Source organism: Choloepus didactylus, chromosome 6, assembly GCF_015220235.1.
Source record: "Choloepus didactylus isolate mChoDid1 chromosome 6, mChoDid1.pri, whole genome shotgun sequence".
In the NCBI taxonomy this organism is placed as follows: Eukaryota; Metazoa; Chordata; class Mammalia; order Pilosa; family Megalonychidae; genus Choloepus; species Choloepus didactylus.
This window is the reverse complement of record NC_051312.1, coordinates 28562702-28579991: the sequence shown is the minus strand read 5'-3', so window position 1 is coordinate 28579991 and position 17290 is coordinate 28562702. Positions and strand designations below refer to the sequence as shown.

Here is a 17290-nt window from a genome sequence, read left to right as displayed (position 1 = left end):
ACACTTTGAAATATTCTCAGTCCTACATTTGGAACTTGAAAATGCACAAAATATGCAAAATAAAAGGACTCATTCATAATGACCTAGCAACTGACTGCTCTCTCCATTCTAACACTGCAACCCACTTACTCACCCCACCACCACCCTCCACTTTGGAAACTTGAGTCCTGTTAAAAGAAACATTTTCTAAGAAGATATCTTGGAACCCAAATTTTCCTGAGGGCTGCTTTCATGTCCTTATTCCTGAGGCTATAGATCAGGGGGTTCAGCATGGGAATCACTACAGAATAGAACAATGTGACCACTTTATCAGTTTCCAGACTGTAGTCAGAACTGGGCCTGCAATAAAGGAAAAGGATTGTTCCATGGAAGACAATGATGGCTGTGAGGTGGGAGGCACAGATGGAAAAGGCTTTGTGCCTTCCCTCTGCAGAGCACATCCTCAGGATGGTGATGAGGATAAACAAATAGGAGGTGAGGATGATCATGATGGTGATGATCTCATTGAAACTGGTCACAGTGTACACCACCAGTTCATTCATAGACACATCAGAGCAGGCAAGAGATAATAAAGGGGGCAAATCATGGAAGAAGTAGTTAACCACATTTGATCTGTAGGATGGGATCTCAAGAGCTATACATATGTGAATTAGAGAACTCACTGTTGCACAGAGATAGCAGACAGAAACCAGTCCCAAGCAGAACTTCTGGGACATGATAACCATGTAGAGCAGTGGGCAGCAGATGGCCACAGAGTGGTCATAGGCCATCACAGCCAACAGGATGACCTCAGTGATCACACAGATGCCGAACAAATAGAATTGTACCTTACACCTCTGGAAGGAAATGGCTTTTCTCTGGTCTAAGGTATTGGCCAGCATCTGAGGCACAATGATGGTGGAGTTGCAGAAATCCACAAGGGACAAGTGGGTAAAGAAAAAGTACATGAAGATGTGAAGCTGAGAGCTGACCCAGATCACTGTGATCATGCCCAGGTTGCCCATCACTGTGACTCCATAGATGAGAAGGAACACCAGGGAGAGGAAGACGCTCAGCTCAGGGAGGTCTGATAATCCCAGGAGGATGAACTCTGACACAGTGCTGCAGTTTCCCTCCTCCATGTCCCCACTTTATTTGGACTTGAAAAAAAGGAAAAAATGAAAACTAAAAGGCATTGTCCATTATAGGATCCAAAATTCAGTTTTTGCTCTCTCCTACAAACAGACATGAGAATAATTAGGAGAGTTGATTTTGACAACAAATAAATAGGACATTGCTGTTGTGAAATTTAGGAGAAATTCAGAAATAGTAGAATACAGATGTACAAGGCTCACAGTTTACTTCACAGATCACACAAAATTATGAAGAAACATTAACAACTACAGAAGCCTCCAAGATTCTTTTACCTCACCTTCACAATTTGGTGACTGACATTGAATAAATAGAAAGAAGTTAAAGTATTATTTAATTTGCTTTATTTCTCCATGGTTTCAAATCCATTTCTCCCCAAAGTCCTTCAGTCAATTATATAAACCTGGAATCCTAGAAAATAATATTTATAATATGTAATAACTTTCTCTTGAGTTTTCCATTGAAGTGATAGAAAATATACTTATATAAGATCACTGAACCACAACTTTTCATATTATATTGATATCTGTAGATATAGACAACAGTGTTTCTACACTATACTGGCATTTTTCTAAAACATGAGCATAGTGATTTCATTAATTATGCTCTTCAGTGTTGGGCAGGGTTCAGGGAATTGGATATGCTTACATGTCTTCCTCTAACTATGACCCTTTCTGTAACTATGACCCTGATGCCTTAAAAATATATTTTTGAAAAATTAATTTCACTAATTTCAATCTATTGCAAGAACTGATCAGAGATATGAATTATAAATTGTTAACAAAAATGTCTATGGATACACTGCAGCATAAATTATGATATTAAAACTTAGAAGTATCCTAAGTGTCAAAAAGAGGGAAATGGTCAAGTCTATTGCACACATATATGATGGATGACTATTCACCTATTAAAATAACAATTTTGAAGAATTTTTAATGACCTGTAAGTAACTGTGATAACATTGCAAGTTAAAAAATAGTAAGCCAGGTTACTCACAGAGAATATTATTCATGCATACATGAATTGAATTGTATCTTTAATCCCCATAACATCTTTGAAAGGCAAATATTTTATTCCCATTTTGTTTTAATGATTAATATAAAAACTTGCCTGAATTCTCACAAAATATTAGTATTCGGTGGATTGAGTGGGGAAGGAGAGTAAAGTTTTTTTTTTTTTTTCTTTTTAAAATCAGGGGTACATTCTTTCAAGTTCCAGAACATAGCAAATATAAATACAGAGTCACGACCCTCTCCTGCCTGATCTTGGATAATACATACATGCCTGAAGAGACACCAGTTGGATTAAAATGGGAGACCAGAATCTAAACTAGAAACCAACACAACAAAATATTAACCCCATTATTCAGCTGATTTAGAAGAAGTAAAAGATATATATAGAGAGAAATCCTTACCTGAGAACAAAAATAATTTTGATGATATTGTTTTCTTTATTTCCTAACCAGGATAATTGAGTCATTTAACTTTCCATGACTTCAAAGTAGTATGTAATATTGAAAACCTTTTCCATATTTCAAGAATAAAGGTTAAAAATCAGGTTGTTGCATACAGAAAACAGTGATTCTTGCCAAGGAGTGACTAATCCTCAAGGGTCATTAGCAGTATCTGCAGTCATTTTTTATTGTGACAACTGGGTGAAGTTCTGCTGGCATCTAGTGGATAGAGACCATGGATGCTGCTAAACACCATACAGTGTATGTGCAAGACAGGCTCCTGTGACCAAGAATTATCTGACCCAGAGTGTCAATATACTTCCAAGCATGAGAAGCCTTGCCATCAAAAAGCATCTTACAGTCTGTTACACAAGGCCAAACTGATTCCTCTCCTTTCCATTTCAGAGGTTGTTCCTGTCTGAGTCTCCATGGACAGTCCTGAGGGTCTCTTACTGCCATCTTCACCATCAGGGTGACTGTCAGGAGAACTTCCAAGCTTTCTCCTCCAGGTTCCATGATGGAGTTAGTGTAAGAGACTGAAGCCCCAAAACAAATGTGTGCTTTCCATTTTGTTTATACTATTTTCTTTCTCATACTAATGGCCATTACAGGATATTTGGTCCTGCAGACTAAATTGTTTCCATTTCCTATCTAGTCTATTTCATAATATTCAAAGACAAAAATGTTTCCATGAAGGTGAGCTCAAAAACATGTTTTTTCTTAAAATATTCTTTAATTAAAAGACAGGTAAAATAGAGATTTGTAAGATAATCTCTGCCTAATTCAATTCTTCTTTTACAATTCTCTCCTCTCACATAGAACTTGATTTAATTAATCCCATGAGGAAAAAAAAAATGAAAACAACCATTAAGCTCTTCAAAATATCAGTCATATCCATTCTCAAACTGCCAGTTTAGTCCAACTGATCTATCTGTGGGACAGACATTGCTTCCCCTGTTTCTGAAGATGTTATGATGGAAAATATTACAGGCTTTATGTATTTTTTGTGTCCCTAGGGTTCATGTTCTTTAAGCCTCTAAAACAATTATTTATCTCTGAGGGACAAGAACAAGATATCAAGAAAACTTCCCCGTCTTGGGACAAAAACATTTATTGATATCTATACAATATAAATATGGGGATAAATACCTATGAGATACAGTATTGCAATATAATACAATTCCTTCCAGAGTTTGTGTTGAATTGCAGAGCATTAAGTGCTGTATCTGATGATTGCTTCTATAAGCCAGTGTTCACATTGCCATTATGAAATATATAAATGTGTCTACAATGTTTCCTGTCTTATATTCAAAAGCTCATAACTTACGGCATGACATGGTGTCTGAAGTCACACCAAAGTTCCACCAACTACCAGAAAGGTGTGGGACTAATAACCTTCCTTTACTTGGAAAAATAATAACAATAACAATAATAATAATAATAATAATATTTGCTCACATTACTGAGCACTTCCAATGTGCTAAATTCTGTTCTAAATACAAGAATTAACTCACTTCTTCTTTATAAGTGAACAAGGTAATTTTTTCATGTCTTCTTTTTAACTAAGATAACTGAGGCACAGGTGGATGTGACATGCTTTTTTAACATCATCCCATGAGCATGCAAATTGGCAAAGTCATACCACAAGTTTGTGCACACAGTGACTCTCTGACCTGTACTCAGCTGTAGGGCTCTTAAGATGGCAACTGATTCTGCCCATTGTGTGAAGTTCCGGGTGGAAGAAGCTTTGCCTCCACTATTTCTGTGAGGGTGACTACCGAGTATCCTGCCCTCCATTCATGCTGTTCCATGAAACTACTTCCTTCAGTGAATATTTCTAGGTCTGGATCTGCTAGTGGCACATTGGTAGTCCAGTTATGCTTGAATAGACTTCATCCAAGAGCTAAACACAATCATGTTTTGGGCAAATCCTTTCAGATCCTTTCTTAAACTCTGGAAGAAGGAGGGCAGGATTGAGCTTATCTATTGTCTTTAAGATGACATTCAGAATGTCCAATAGCACTGCCTGAAAATGACTTAGTCTTCCTATCATGAGCCATTGTCACTCTTTTTGTTCTAACATGGTAAGATTTTTCTACTTCTTGAAGGAGTTCACAAGTGGCTGCTACTGCATGTAAAGCTGCAGGCCATCCTTAGGTCACTGGAACAAGCTATTTTGTTAAATAAACCGCTGCTTATGTTTCCTCCAAAAGGCTGTACCAGCACTCCTAAGGCAATGCCCTACCTCTCATGGATAAATAGGTTGAATTATTTCATGGGACCAAGGCTGGAGTTGACATCAAGTTTCCTTTAAACTTTTAAAAGCAATTGTGCATTCCAGTGTTCATTCAAAAGTTTCTTTCTCATTTCCTCTCAGGGCCAGATATAAAGCTTGGGCTATTAGTCCAAAATTGGGTATCCACAGTTGACAGTAGCTGCCCATACCCAAGAACACTCTGAATTCCTTTGGTTCTCACCATTGTTCCTCATTTCTACTAGGCAAAAAAATTCTTTGTCCTTTAGAGAGCTTGAATCCTAAGTATTTAACATGGTTTGTGTAATCTGAGCCTTTTTCTCAGATATTTTTCATGCTGTCAGCTAGCATGTTTAGCATTGTTATGGTATTAGTGTCTGAGGCATCTCAAGTTTTGCTAGCTATAACGATACAATCTACTTATTGGAGAAAAAGTCCCTTGTGAGCTTTACTCCTTGAGTACCTGTGGACAAGTCTTGTCCCAAAAGATTCAGGGCATTTTTAAAACCTTGAGGCAATATAGTCCAACAATTTTCCTGCTTCATTCCTGTGTCAGGTTCCTCCCACCCAAAGACAGAAAGTTTTTGAGGATCTTTATCTAATGGGATGCAATAGAAGCTGAATCCTTTAAGTCTAAAACCATAAACCACACATAAACATCAGAAAGATTGATGAGGAGAATATATGGATTAGTCCCTATTGTATACATATCTTCCATTATTTGATTTATAGCTCTCAAATCTTGGACAAATCTGTAATCTTGAGTTCCTGGTTTTAGCACTGGCAAAGACTACAGTGGGACTGTGCTAGTCTGACTCTGAGAATGGGTGGCAAATGTGGGTTGACTCCCTTCTTGGAAGTACTGTGAGTTTAAACACATCCCCTAGCAGACAGTGGCCACTTACTGGTATATTCTTTCCCCTTTTGCCCCAAGCATGTGTAAACCTTCACTACAGACAGTCTAGATAACCCCTACTGATATAACTGTTCCTGACAGGGAGGCCACTATGATACAGGAAGTCTGCATAGCCTGTCTTTCTGTACATGCTACAGATTGAGACCTACTGCCATGCAGGACTGATACCCACTACTGGAGCTGACCTTGTTTTGTCTCTTCTCTATATAAGTAAATATTGTTCTATCCAATACCTGAGTGATTTGTTCTTTTGCAAGTGGCCTTGACACCTGAAAATCACAGAGTAAGTTGGGATACTGACTACTTCTCCTCATTTTGTGAGGAGAACATAATGAACATAACATAATCACAGTTATGCTCCTTGCTACCCTGCCTGTAATGAGTCCCCTCCCCTGGAGGTGGTAATAGGTTTCTCTTTCTCTGTTTGCAGAAGCTAGCAGAGTGCTGACAAAAAGACAAATAACCTAATTTTAAAATGAGCAAAAAATTGAATGGTTATTTCTGCAGCTAAAGTATACAAGTGACCAATAAACACATGAAATGATTCTTAAATTATTAACCACTGGGGAAATGCAAATCAAACCACGATACCACCTATGATGACTAGAATAAAAAACAGAAAACAACAAGTGTTGGTGAGGATGTGGATAAATTGAGTCCCTCATAGAATGCTGGTGGAAATGTAAATTAGTTTGGTCACTTTAGAAAATAGTCTGGCAGTTCTTCCAAAATTAAACCTAGAGTGACCATATACCCTGTTAATTCTTTTCCTAGGTATATACTCAGGGGAAATGAAAACACATGTCCACACATGTCCACAAATGTTCATAGCAGCATTAGTTATATTAGTCACAAAATAGAAAAAACTGAAATGTCCATCAGCTGACTAGTGGATAAACAAAATGTGATATATTCATATGATGGAATATTATTTGGAAAAAAATTGGAGTTTGATACTTGCCACCACACAGCTGAAACCTGAAAATATGAGGCTAAGTGAAAGAAACTAGTCAGACAGGATCATATTTTGTGATTCCATTTATATGGATTGGTTCAGAATGGGCCAATAAATAGAGAAAAAAATAAATCTTTGGTTTCCTAGGTCTAGTGGAAGAAGTTGAGGAGAAAAGAGAAGAGGCTGCTAATGTGGATGAGATTTCTTTATTTATTGGCAACGAAAATATTCTAGAATTTGTTGTGATGGTTGTACAAATTTGTGAATACACTAAAAACCATTTTCACACTATAAATTGGTGAATTGTATGGGCTTTGAACTATTAATCAATAAATCTGTTATAAAAAGTAGAACTCATAACTGGAAAATATTGTCAATTTATCTATTTATACACCTGATATCAAGAGGTTAATACTGCAAGAGGCAGGAACTATGTTTATTAATGTGGATATTATATTTCTTTTAGTTAGAAAAAATACATAAAAATTTACCAACTTTGCAGCAAAATACAACCTTGAAAAAGTCCTTGTATTGTTATTCTTCTAAATCATTTTTTTTTTAAGTAGGCCTATAACTTATATGGAATCAGTGATTGATGTGATTGCCAAGGAATTCCATGGAGAGCTGAGTTTTAAAAACTGAATAAAAATTTAATTTTTATAACTCTAGGGTTGACTGATTTTATTGGTCTGAGTGATAAACCAATATTTTGAGTTATGAAATATATAAAGACACATATATGCCTGTCTTATATTTTGCTATAAATACATGCATTATTTCACAATTTGGAGGGGGTTAGAGAATAAATCATACAAAATATTTTAACCTTTTCTTTTCCCCCTTTGGTCAGAAGACATTCTCAATCCCACAATGCTAAGCCAAGGCTCATCCCTGGAAGTCATGTCCCACATTGCCAGGGAGAATTACACCTGTGGGATTAATGTCCCACATAAGGGGGAGGACAGTGCATCCAACCTGTAAAGTTGGCTTAGAAAGAAAGGCCACAATTTGAGCAGCAAAAGAAGCTCCCCATGGTTGAATCTTAGGCACACTCAGGGAATCTCAGCTTCTCCTTTGGAGGAATAAATTTCATAAAGGCAAGCCCAAAGATCAAGGGCTTGGCTTATTAAATTGGGAGTCCATAATGCTTGAGAGAATATCCAGAATTACCCAGATGGGGAAGTTTAATAATTCCACATTTTTCCCTAGTCCCACAAGGGGATTTAAAATACTTTTTTTTTTTTTTAATTTTCTGCCCCAAATATGCTGGAATGTATCAGGGTATTACATTAATCTGTATAGAATAACAGGATCTTGTTCCCTATTTTGGTTCCATGTAATTATGTTATTTAAGTAAACTGACTGTACTGATTAAATTAGATAGTCTGCTACACAAGATTTAAATTTTGTACCAAGTAAGCATCTCTTCCTTGGGTTTCACACAGAAGTTGAAGTTTCAAAATACAGTCAATGTCATCCTTTATCCTGTATTTTGATTTACCTTATTCCTAAACAAGTCCATTTCATTCATATCTCTGATCAAAGTTTGATCTCTTTTCAGCTTAATAAATCAGTCTTAAGACTTTCTTTTGTGAAACTTAAAGCTGTAAATGGGAGGCTGAGCCCTATAACTATGCCTAAGTATCTGCTGTTACTCAGATGTGGCTTTTCTCTCTCTAAGCCCAATTCCCCAAATAAATTCATTAACCTCTCCTCAATGAGGGGCATGACTCACAGGGGAATGAATCTCCCTGGAGATGTGGACATGACTCCCAGGAATGAGCGTGGTCCTGGCAGTGAGGCATTGAAAATGCTTACTTGGCCAAAAGGGGGAAAAAGAAGGGTAACAGGCTGAGCCTACAGTGGCTAAGAGATCCCAAATAGAGTCAAGAGGCTATCCTGGAGTTTTCTCTTAGGCAAGCTCCAGCTAGATATCTCAAATGGCCACAGCACACCATGCCTTTACCAAAAGTAGGCCCCAAATACATAAGTCCCTACCTGAGATTGTATAAAAGATTCAGTCACTAAGTTTTCTCTCTCAGAAACTTAAATCTGCTAGAGTGTTCCTATGCCAGACAAATCCTAAAACCAAAAGGCAACAGCCTCTTTAAGAACAACAATCAGATATGGCCCCCTTCCCCACACTGTTGACACCCCTTCAATATGAACAAGTTAGGCTAGTCACTGCATAGACTCCACTGAAGATGGAGTGAGAGATTAAGCAAGAGGAAGGGGTAGCAACAAAGAAAGGTCTATGAATACTGAAACTTTATATAACTATATATACAGATGCTGGGGTGTTGTAATAGCTGGAAGGAGGTAAATGACATGGTGCAACTGTAACCTATAACATTGTTTGAAATTAGCTCTATAGCTACTCACTGAATTGAAAGTCTTCATCTTTCTGTACATACCCTATGTTTCATAATAAGGAAATAACTGAAACTGTGGAACTGTAATCAATAACAATCTTTGCAATTACCTATATAACTGCTTGTTAGGCCTTACTTTGAAAGTTAACACCTTTCTGCATGTATGTTATAATTTACAATAATGGAAATAGCTGAGGATTTGGAACTGTGACCCATGACATTCTTTGAAATTTACTCTCTAACTACTTAAATCACACTTTGAAAGTTATCACTATTATGTATATATGTTAAAGTTCACAATAATAAATGCATTTAAAAATAAGCAATACTGTCACAATTCAGAAGTAAAGTAAGTGCCATTTTTCAAATTTAAACCCAAATCTAAGTAACTGAAAGCCCATGCCATTTTCACTAATGATTCATTGAGTAATTGATAGTGTTTTGAAAGATGTGGTTTTATAGCTCAATATTTTTTATGCATCTAAGTCCTATCTAGGTGTAAAGACTTTTATAGTGCATCAAAAACTATAAAAAAGAAGATAGAAATTTTCATGATTCCACATTTTTTTTTTTAATTTAAAAGCAAAATCAAGGCATTTTAAGCTTCCATAAAGGGGTTCTTCTTGTCCATTAAGGGCTGGATAAGTTTGACTTAAGCAACGTATCCTTCTCTCTGAAATTTCACAGATCCCAACTCCAGGTTTGCACTGCTATAATGCTCTGAGCAAAGTAGAAGTTTATATCACATTAGGCCTCCTTTTTCTAAGAGTAGTATAACCACTCCACCACAGAATAATTCCCTACTTGTCCTTCATCCTCTATATGCCCTTAGCCTTATATAATTCTACTGGCTTCTTCATCCTCCTACTCTTTTCCTTTTCTATCCTTCATTTTCTTTCTACATCTCTATCAAGAACTACAAAATTTTATTTCCTTTTCTCAAGTAGAGTTATTACTCTATGTAGCTGGAGGTCCTTCCAAACTTATGACCTCAGTTTTCACCCTCTTTCCCAAACTACCATCCCAGATAGATTTTCTCTCTTTAATACTTATGAAGATAATTTTACAATCAATAAGGATTATCTAGGTAGGAGCAGATTGTTGACACAGAAGTTGTAATAAACTCTACCTCATTTCACAAAATGTACATGAAATTGGATTAAATAAAATGTAAATATCAAAAGGCTTACTTCTTCAAAAGCAATTTAACCACAAAAGCAGTTTGAGATACAATGATGAGAAGAGGTTTCTAATAATTAAAAAAAAAAAACTTTCCAAAATATATTTCAAAGATCTTATAGAATATATTACTGAATGTAAATAGTTATTAATGTTTATTCAATCACAAAAATATATTGATTTAGACAGGTACTCATTAGACTATATCATGCTATTTAGAACTTTTTATGAAATGTATGTTAGAAACTGTCATGTTCAGATATACATGCTTAAAATATTGCTTCTTGATCATGAGATAATATGGCTGTAAACAAATGATTCTTTGTTGACAAAGAATCTCCTCTTCCACTGCAATCACTTTTCTTTCTTTGCTTCCTCCCTCAGGCTTTTTCAACATTTCATCAACAGTTTATTTTTCGTCAATTGGAAAACCCAAATTCTAAACCAGAAAGCCATTGTAGAAAGCCATTAATGAGAAATACAGTTATGGAAAGAATGGCTCATAGTATGATCTTTGGATAACACAAAGGAGTCAGGCTATATCTCAGCCACTCTGAGGATGACAAATAGTCTAGCCATGTGTCCAGGAAGCAAAGCAAAAAAGACTTGGTAATCAACCAGCCTGCCTCTGCTTTAGCGTGTACAGCAGTTCTGTGTACTTCAACAATTACTTTATCAACATTACCTTAATCTTTCCATCTTATCACTACTAAAAACACTGAAATATTAAATATATATTAAAATATTATATTTTTCTCTGTTACAATTTCTGAATTTCTTTGTTGACATGGATTGTGCTTAACTGAGTTTCAAACTCAGAGGTATTTGAATATTAAAAATGATATATCAAGGCAAATAGAATTTGTCTTTATCAAATTAAACTTGATTAAATCATTTATCTCAATTCTTACCATATATATAAACAGCAAATAATCATAAATAAGAATTCAGGAGTCTGAAATCTTTGTACACTGATGGGGGAATGTAAATTAATAAAAATGATCTTGCAAGAGTCCATTATAAATTAAATGTATTTGTCTTGAATCAGTGATCCACTCCTGGATGCTCAATCATGGATCAGCAGAGGGTCACATACAAAGTTGTTGATTTTGGTGATATATGTGTAATTCAGTAGTTAGGAATTAACTGAATATTTAATACTAAAGAAATGGGTGTTTTATTTAATGGGGGTAGATACAGATTATAGTGATATCATATTACTATTATATTAGTGGAGAAGAGAAGGCAGGAAAAAAATTGGTGTATATGTAATAAACAGATCTCAAAACATAGTTTATTCTGCAGCCAGTTAAGGTGACCACCCCTTCTTCCCATGGGGTCCCAGCTTGTAGTGGCTGCAGACAGCAGCCTCCTTGGTAGTTAATGGAGCTTGTTGCTTGTACAGGTTGCCCTAAGGAACCTTGAAGAGAGTATTTTCCTGTTCATGGTCCTGTCTGATCTCATGCAGTCCCCAATCTAGGCTCCAGACCATGATATGAAGTGACTTTGGAAAGCCCTAGGGTATAGTGGCCAGGGTCCACATCAGCCCAGTCATTACGCCCATCTGCACCAAGTTTCAAAACAAGGAGTATGTGATCAAGGTGCTGCACAGGGCCAAGTTCAAGTTCTCTGACCACCAGAAAATCCATATCTCCAGGAAGGGAGGATTTACCTAGTTTATTACTGACTAATTCAAAAACATTGTGGCTGAGAAGTGCCTCATCCTGAGTGGTTGTGGGTCAAATACATCCACAATCATGGCTCCTTGGACAAGTGGCAGGCCCTGCACTAGTGAAGGTTTTGCCAGCACTATCCATGTCCAAATTATGCCTGCCAATAAACCAGTTCCTTGCCATCAAAAAAAAAAAAAAAAATGGAATGAGAACATTAGATATCAAAATGACATATGTAATAACATATGTATGTTCATTAAAACATACATTATATTTACTTTATAAAGATGCATGCCTTTTTAAGAGACATATGTCAATCTTCTTAGAAGAGGTGCCTACATAGAAAGGAGAATTGAAGTGGAATTGGGATTGAAGAATGATGATGATTATGGGATAACAGATTAAAGTAGGATGAACTCAATGTAGTTGTGAGATTAAAGAAAAAAAAACAAAATAAGAGAAACACAGATGTTCATAATTTGCATTCCTTTTTAATCTTTTACAATCTTTCATAGGGCATGTTAAAGAAATCTACCTTAATTCTCAGGCATAAAACTTGCAGGAAGCCAATATGGAAAATGCTGAATATTGACAAAATTTTAGGGAGATTAAAGTGTGTATCCAACAAACAATGTACTTAACCCAAGGTGTTCAGAAAGGGGTATTACAAAATAACACAGGAAAGCAAGGGAATTATATATAAAAGAATGTTTCTCAAACGAGAGATCAAAGATACTCTGAATAATTAACAAAGACCCAGTGGCATCATTTCCTGCTCGCTGGGAATAATAACTAATTGCAATCAAGCTCCCAGGTGTTTGTCTCAAAGGGGAGAAACACTCATAAATTCCTCTGATTTCAGTAGGGTTAGCAACCACATGATGGAGCAATAGGAAATTTGTCATTTAAGGGAAGTAGAGGACTCTAATCATGATTATCAGATATCTCCAGATATAATTCTTGACTCATGGTTTCAATTCAAATTATGGAAATGACAATAGTTCCAAGACCAGACTCAGCACAGTATGCCATGCATATTAATATTTTCATTTTATAGTGATGTTTTCTGGAGTAACTTGATATTTTTCATACCATTATCATGCTCTTTGAAGAAAGCAAGGAATCTGTTTCTATATTTTATGATTTCTACATTGACATTGGAAATCTAAACAATGGAAATTATGAAGATGAAAGGGGTAAGCATTGTTTGAAAACTTTGTCAAGAATGTGGTCTTAGCAAAGATGGTGATGGTTAGGTTAGGATTATAGATGCTGAGTAAGTGCTTATGTTGCAAATACTAATAGTCTCCAACAAAAGCTTCCAGTTATTCAGTAATGTGATATTAGTGTTATCATTGTCTCCTACAAATCACATCATCTACAGAGTTTCATTTGAGCCCTGGATATCTATGCTCTCATTTTACCAATACCATATAAGTCGGGAATTGTCAGAATTTAAATTCCCCTTGAGTAGTTTGTTTGACAAGAACTTGAGTTATGATGTTTAAATTTGTAGGTGTTTTCAGGAAGGATAAATAAGGGAACAGGGAATTTGAGATAGGAAAGAGATGAAAGCTAACAGTGTGCAATAAAGAGCAAGTTACTGCTGTAAGTGAAGTTCAATCACTTGTGATGCTTTGAGGTGCCCTGCAGAGATCTTTTTGGAAGGTTTAAGAAGCTGCAGCTTGGCTACAGCTGCATGCGACATCAGAGGTGGTCCAGTGTGATAGGGAGTGGGGAGATAGATGTTTCTGCAACAGTGATATTTGCAATAATAAATTGATGGCAAAGTCAAAATAAAATATTAATCATTTTGGCTTAAGCTAATATATTCATCAGAGCACAATAATATATGCTTTGACCCTACTATTTTGTATTACATTTGCAAATGTTTCCATACAGACATTGAGGTTCAAAGCTTGGAAGCATCTCTGAATATATTTCTAATGAGGGACAAACTTAGTGCAATTACAGGATGAGGAAGGGTCAATCCTTAGACGAATCATGTCAGGTATGTATATTCTGCTTTCAGAATTTGTGAATTTGCCTCATCTTAATCCTTCCATAGCTCTAGGCTATTTTATTCTCAGAATATACCCAAATGGGTTAAGAGAAGCATTCACCTTGGTCTGTAATCCATGTTACAAATTTTACACTTCACAAGCAAAGAAGGAAAACTATGTTTGGGGATGGGAAAAGATGAGATCTTCCCATAACTTTCCACAGGCCCCTGTTACATGGCACAGCTATAATGCAAATCATGTATCTCAGCTGAGAGGATTTTGTCCATGTATATGAGAATCTGGCATAATGGGATATAATTTGGTTGAAGAAGGACAGCTAAAAAAGTCTTCAAAGATCATCATAAGCTGCATAATAATGATTTGACATTCATCCCCAGGTGGTATAGCATTCACTGATGTCCCTGTATTGTGAATTTAGTGTTTCTTACCGATATAATGCACTTACTTTACCCAATAAGGAGTGGAACATTTTTAAAGCTCTTGGTTTCATTAGCTGTGTTGAGTGTCCTTTTTATTTTTAAAATAAATGTACATATTTTTGCTGATGAAATATCACTCACAGCATCCCACACTTGATGTATTTTTAGAGTCATTCAAGACTATTCCTGTCTACTTTTCTCCCTCTTTTGTTCCTTCTCTCCTTTCAATGGGAGTATTATGATCTTAATCTGACCAACCTATTAATCTGTCAAGTCTATTTGCAGTATGAAACATCTAAAATAGGCAAATTAATAGAGACAGAAGTTCAATTACAGGTTACCTTCTAAAGTTGACGTTAATGATACATTAATATTGTTCAGGATTTTTGCATCTGTATATATGAAATGGTAGACCATAAATTTTTTTTATATCTTATGCTGAACTCCTAGGATGAGTTGCAGAGTAGTCCTCATTTGTATAATCTGGAAGAGTTTGTACAAAATATGGGTGATCTCTTCCTTGAAAGTTTGGAACTGCTTGCCTTTGAATGAAACTGAAGGGGAGAAGTGTTGGGAAAGCAAATTTAGGGACAAAGCAAGCTACAAATTAAAATTTGTTAATTCAAGATGTTTGTTGCATACTTGACAGAAGATGAGATAAAGATATATGAATAGCATTCAAAATTAAAATGTAGCAACAATATGCTACTCTATTCAATGTCACAGCTAGTTGGCTTTATCTAGGCAGAATAAATTATTTGCCTTGGCCATGTACATTTTAACAAGTAAAATTTGGTGATTTAGAAAAAAACATGCAATATCCACTTCCCTGTATTTCCTTGTATTTTCTTTAACTTTACTTTCTTTAACTTACAAGAAAGCATCACTTGCATGATTCTTCATACACTATTGTGCACTATCTCTTGAGGCATTTGAGCTAGACCCCCTGCTTTAGAGGTTTGTTTCACTTTGTTGGATGAATATATTTGTAGTGCTTTACTAGATAATTTCTTATAGTACACTAATATTTACATTTTTAATATTTACATGTCTTAAATTATATTATAAAATTATAACTAGAAAATAAAATCCATCTTTTCAGACACATTATTGCTAAGTCAAAGCTAATGAGGGAATGCCTGGTAATGTTTCTTTCCCAAAGTGAATAAAATATGTATGCAGGATTTGATTGATAGTCAACACAGCAAAAAGCAGGAAGGTAAATTCAGACAATTCATCCATCTCTTAAACACACACACAATCAAATTTTAAAATAATTTTTAATTGAGTTTGAACAGCTATAAAGGTATTAATTAATAATTCAAGTATGTATTAATACATTTTGGTGAGAACAAAAATCCAATTCTCTTACAAACAGTTCCTCATTCTCTTTCTCTCTACCCCACCTTTTCTATCCCATTGTCTGTCTCTCCCTCTTTCAGCCCTTTACCTTTGTCTCTTTTACAAAAGTCCATGAAATACATTAAAAATATTTACTGGATAGGGTCAGGGGCAAAACAGGAATGAGGAAGATAGAATTAAGCAGTGAAAGGAAATAAAAATATGCAGTCAAATGATGAAAATTGTACCAATAAAGTGTCTAGTAAAGGAATCCATCAAATAATCCATCTCAATTAACATACACCACAGAAATTTCAGCAACATTCCAATTCTACACTTCACTAGCATGCCTGAGACAACAATTGTTGAAGATTAAGAGACTCTAAATTCCTGTATTAAATCAATCTTTCCCCAAATTCCAAGTGAGCTTGGAAACATAACTACATCCTTCCAAACCAAAGAATAACTAAGATTGAACAAAATTTTCACACACATCATGTTTAACTTCATGAACATAGTGTCATTGCATAGTTCTTATTTATGAGATGCATTAAAATAGTTTTATATTATTTTTTCATTATATTAGACATGAAGGATGCAGTTATGACTTCTTATTTAATTTAAATAAAGCAAAATCAAGAGTTATAAATTCAGTTTTTTACTTCATCAAAGTATTGAGCAACAAATGAGCCCCATACCTGAAGCTATGTATTTTTTCTGTAAAGTATGCATGTGCTTGTCAAATGACAATCAATATATACTAAAATATCATTTTACTGAGATTAAACCCAATGAACCCCAATATTCTATGCTAATAGGGAAGAAAAAATTCATTGCTGCTACCACATTCTGCTTTTGGACATCTCAACAAAATAATAGTATTTTTACTTAAACTGCCCTGATATCCTTGGCAATATAATTTTCTGGCATCTCTTGGTGTCTCTGTTTGTAGGTCAAGATGGTGGTTTACAAATGAAGGTATATTTTATACAAATCAGGTCCCATTAGTAAAATTCTCTACATTATTATAAGGCTTTGTAAAGATGATAGAAAAAATATTATGAGATTTAGCCATTTTATCCAACCTGCTCATCAAAGGGCAGTTCTGTTAACTAGTAACTCAGTTCTAGTAAAATTGTGTATGTTTAGCTGATTTCATTTTAAGAAGAGATAGAGGCTAGAAAGAAAAAATATATATATATAGATCCTGAATTATAGAAATACCATGATCAATCTGGCAGACTAAAATAAAATCATTTTCTCAACTCATATATGTCAGAAAACTAAGTAGCTATCACAATGAGGATAGTTATACAGACACTGATCTTGTGAAGGAAAGCTATGTTAACAGCTACCACATTATTAACAGGTCACCAGGATTTAGGAATTTTCTGTCACCTTGTACAACATGAAAACTAAATAATTTAGCATACTCTTATAGATGAGAAAATTGATACACAGTTGGACATATAACTTGACCAAAACCACATAGTTAATTACTAGCAGAGGCAGGGTTCAAGCCAAGATTTTTCTGACTGCAAATTCTAAGCTACTCCTCCATATTAGAATCCTA

At 35.3% G+C, this 17290-nt stretch overlaps 1 protein-coding gene and 1 non-coding gene across 2 annotated transcripts; one reads left to right on the top strand and one right to left on the bottom strand.

Annotated features, from left to right (window-relative positions):
* Nucleotides 1-170: 170 nt before the first annotated feature.
* LOC119536835 (olfactory receptor 5L1-like) lies at nucleotides 171-1121 on the bottom strand. Its single transcript, XM_037839561.1, has one exon. The coding sequence runs from the start codon at nucleotides 1119-1121 to the stop codon at nucleotides 171-173; it is 951 nt and encodes a 316-aa protein (XP_037695489.1).
* A 10438-nt stretch (nucleotides 1122-11559) lies between these two features.
* Nucleotides 11560-11693, top strand: LOC119538925. The gene has a single exon (XR_005217707.1). It is a non-coding gene; the product is annotated as a small nucleolar RNA SNORA70 (small nucleolar RNA).
* Nucleotides 11694-17290: the final 5597 nt, after the last annotated feature.

What these genes read in the sequence shown, in the direction of transcription:
- LOC119536835 (XM_037839561.1), bottom strand. Translation starts at nt 1,121, where the DNA reads ATGGAGGAGGGAAACTGCAGCACTGTGTCAGAGTTCATCCTCCTGGGA.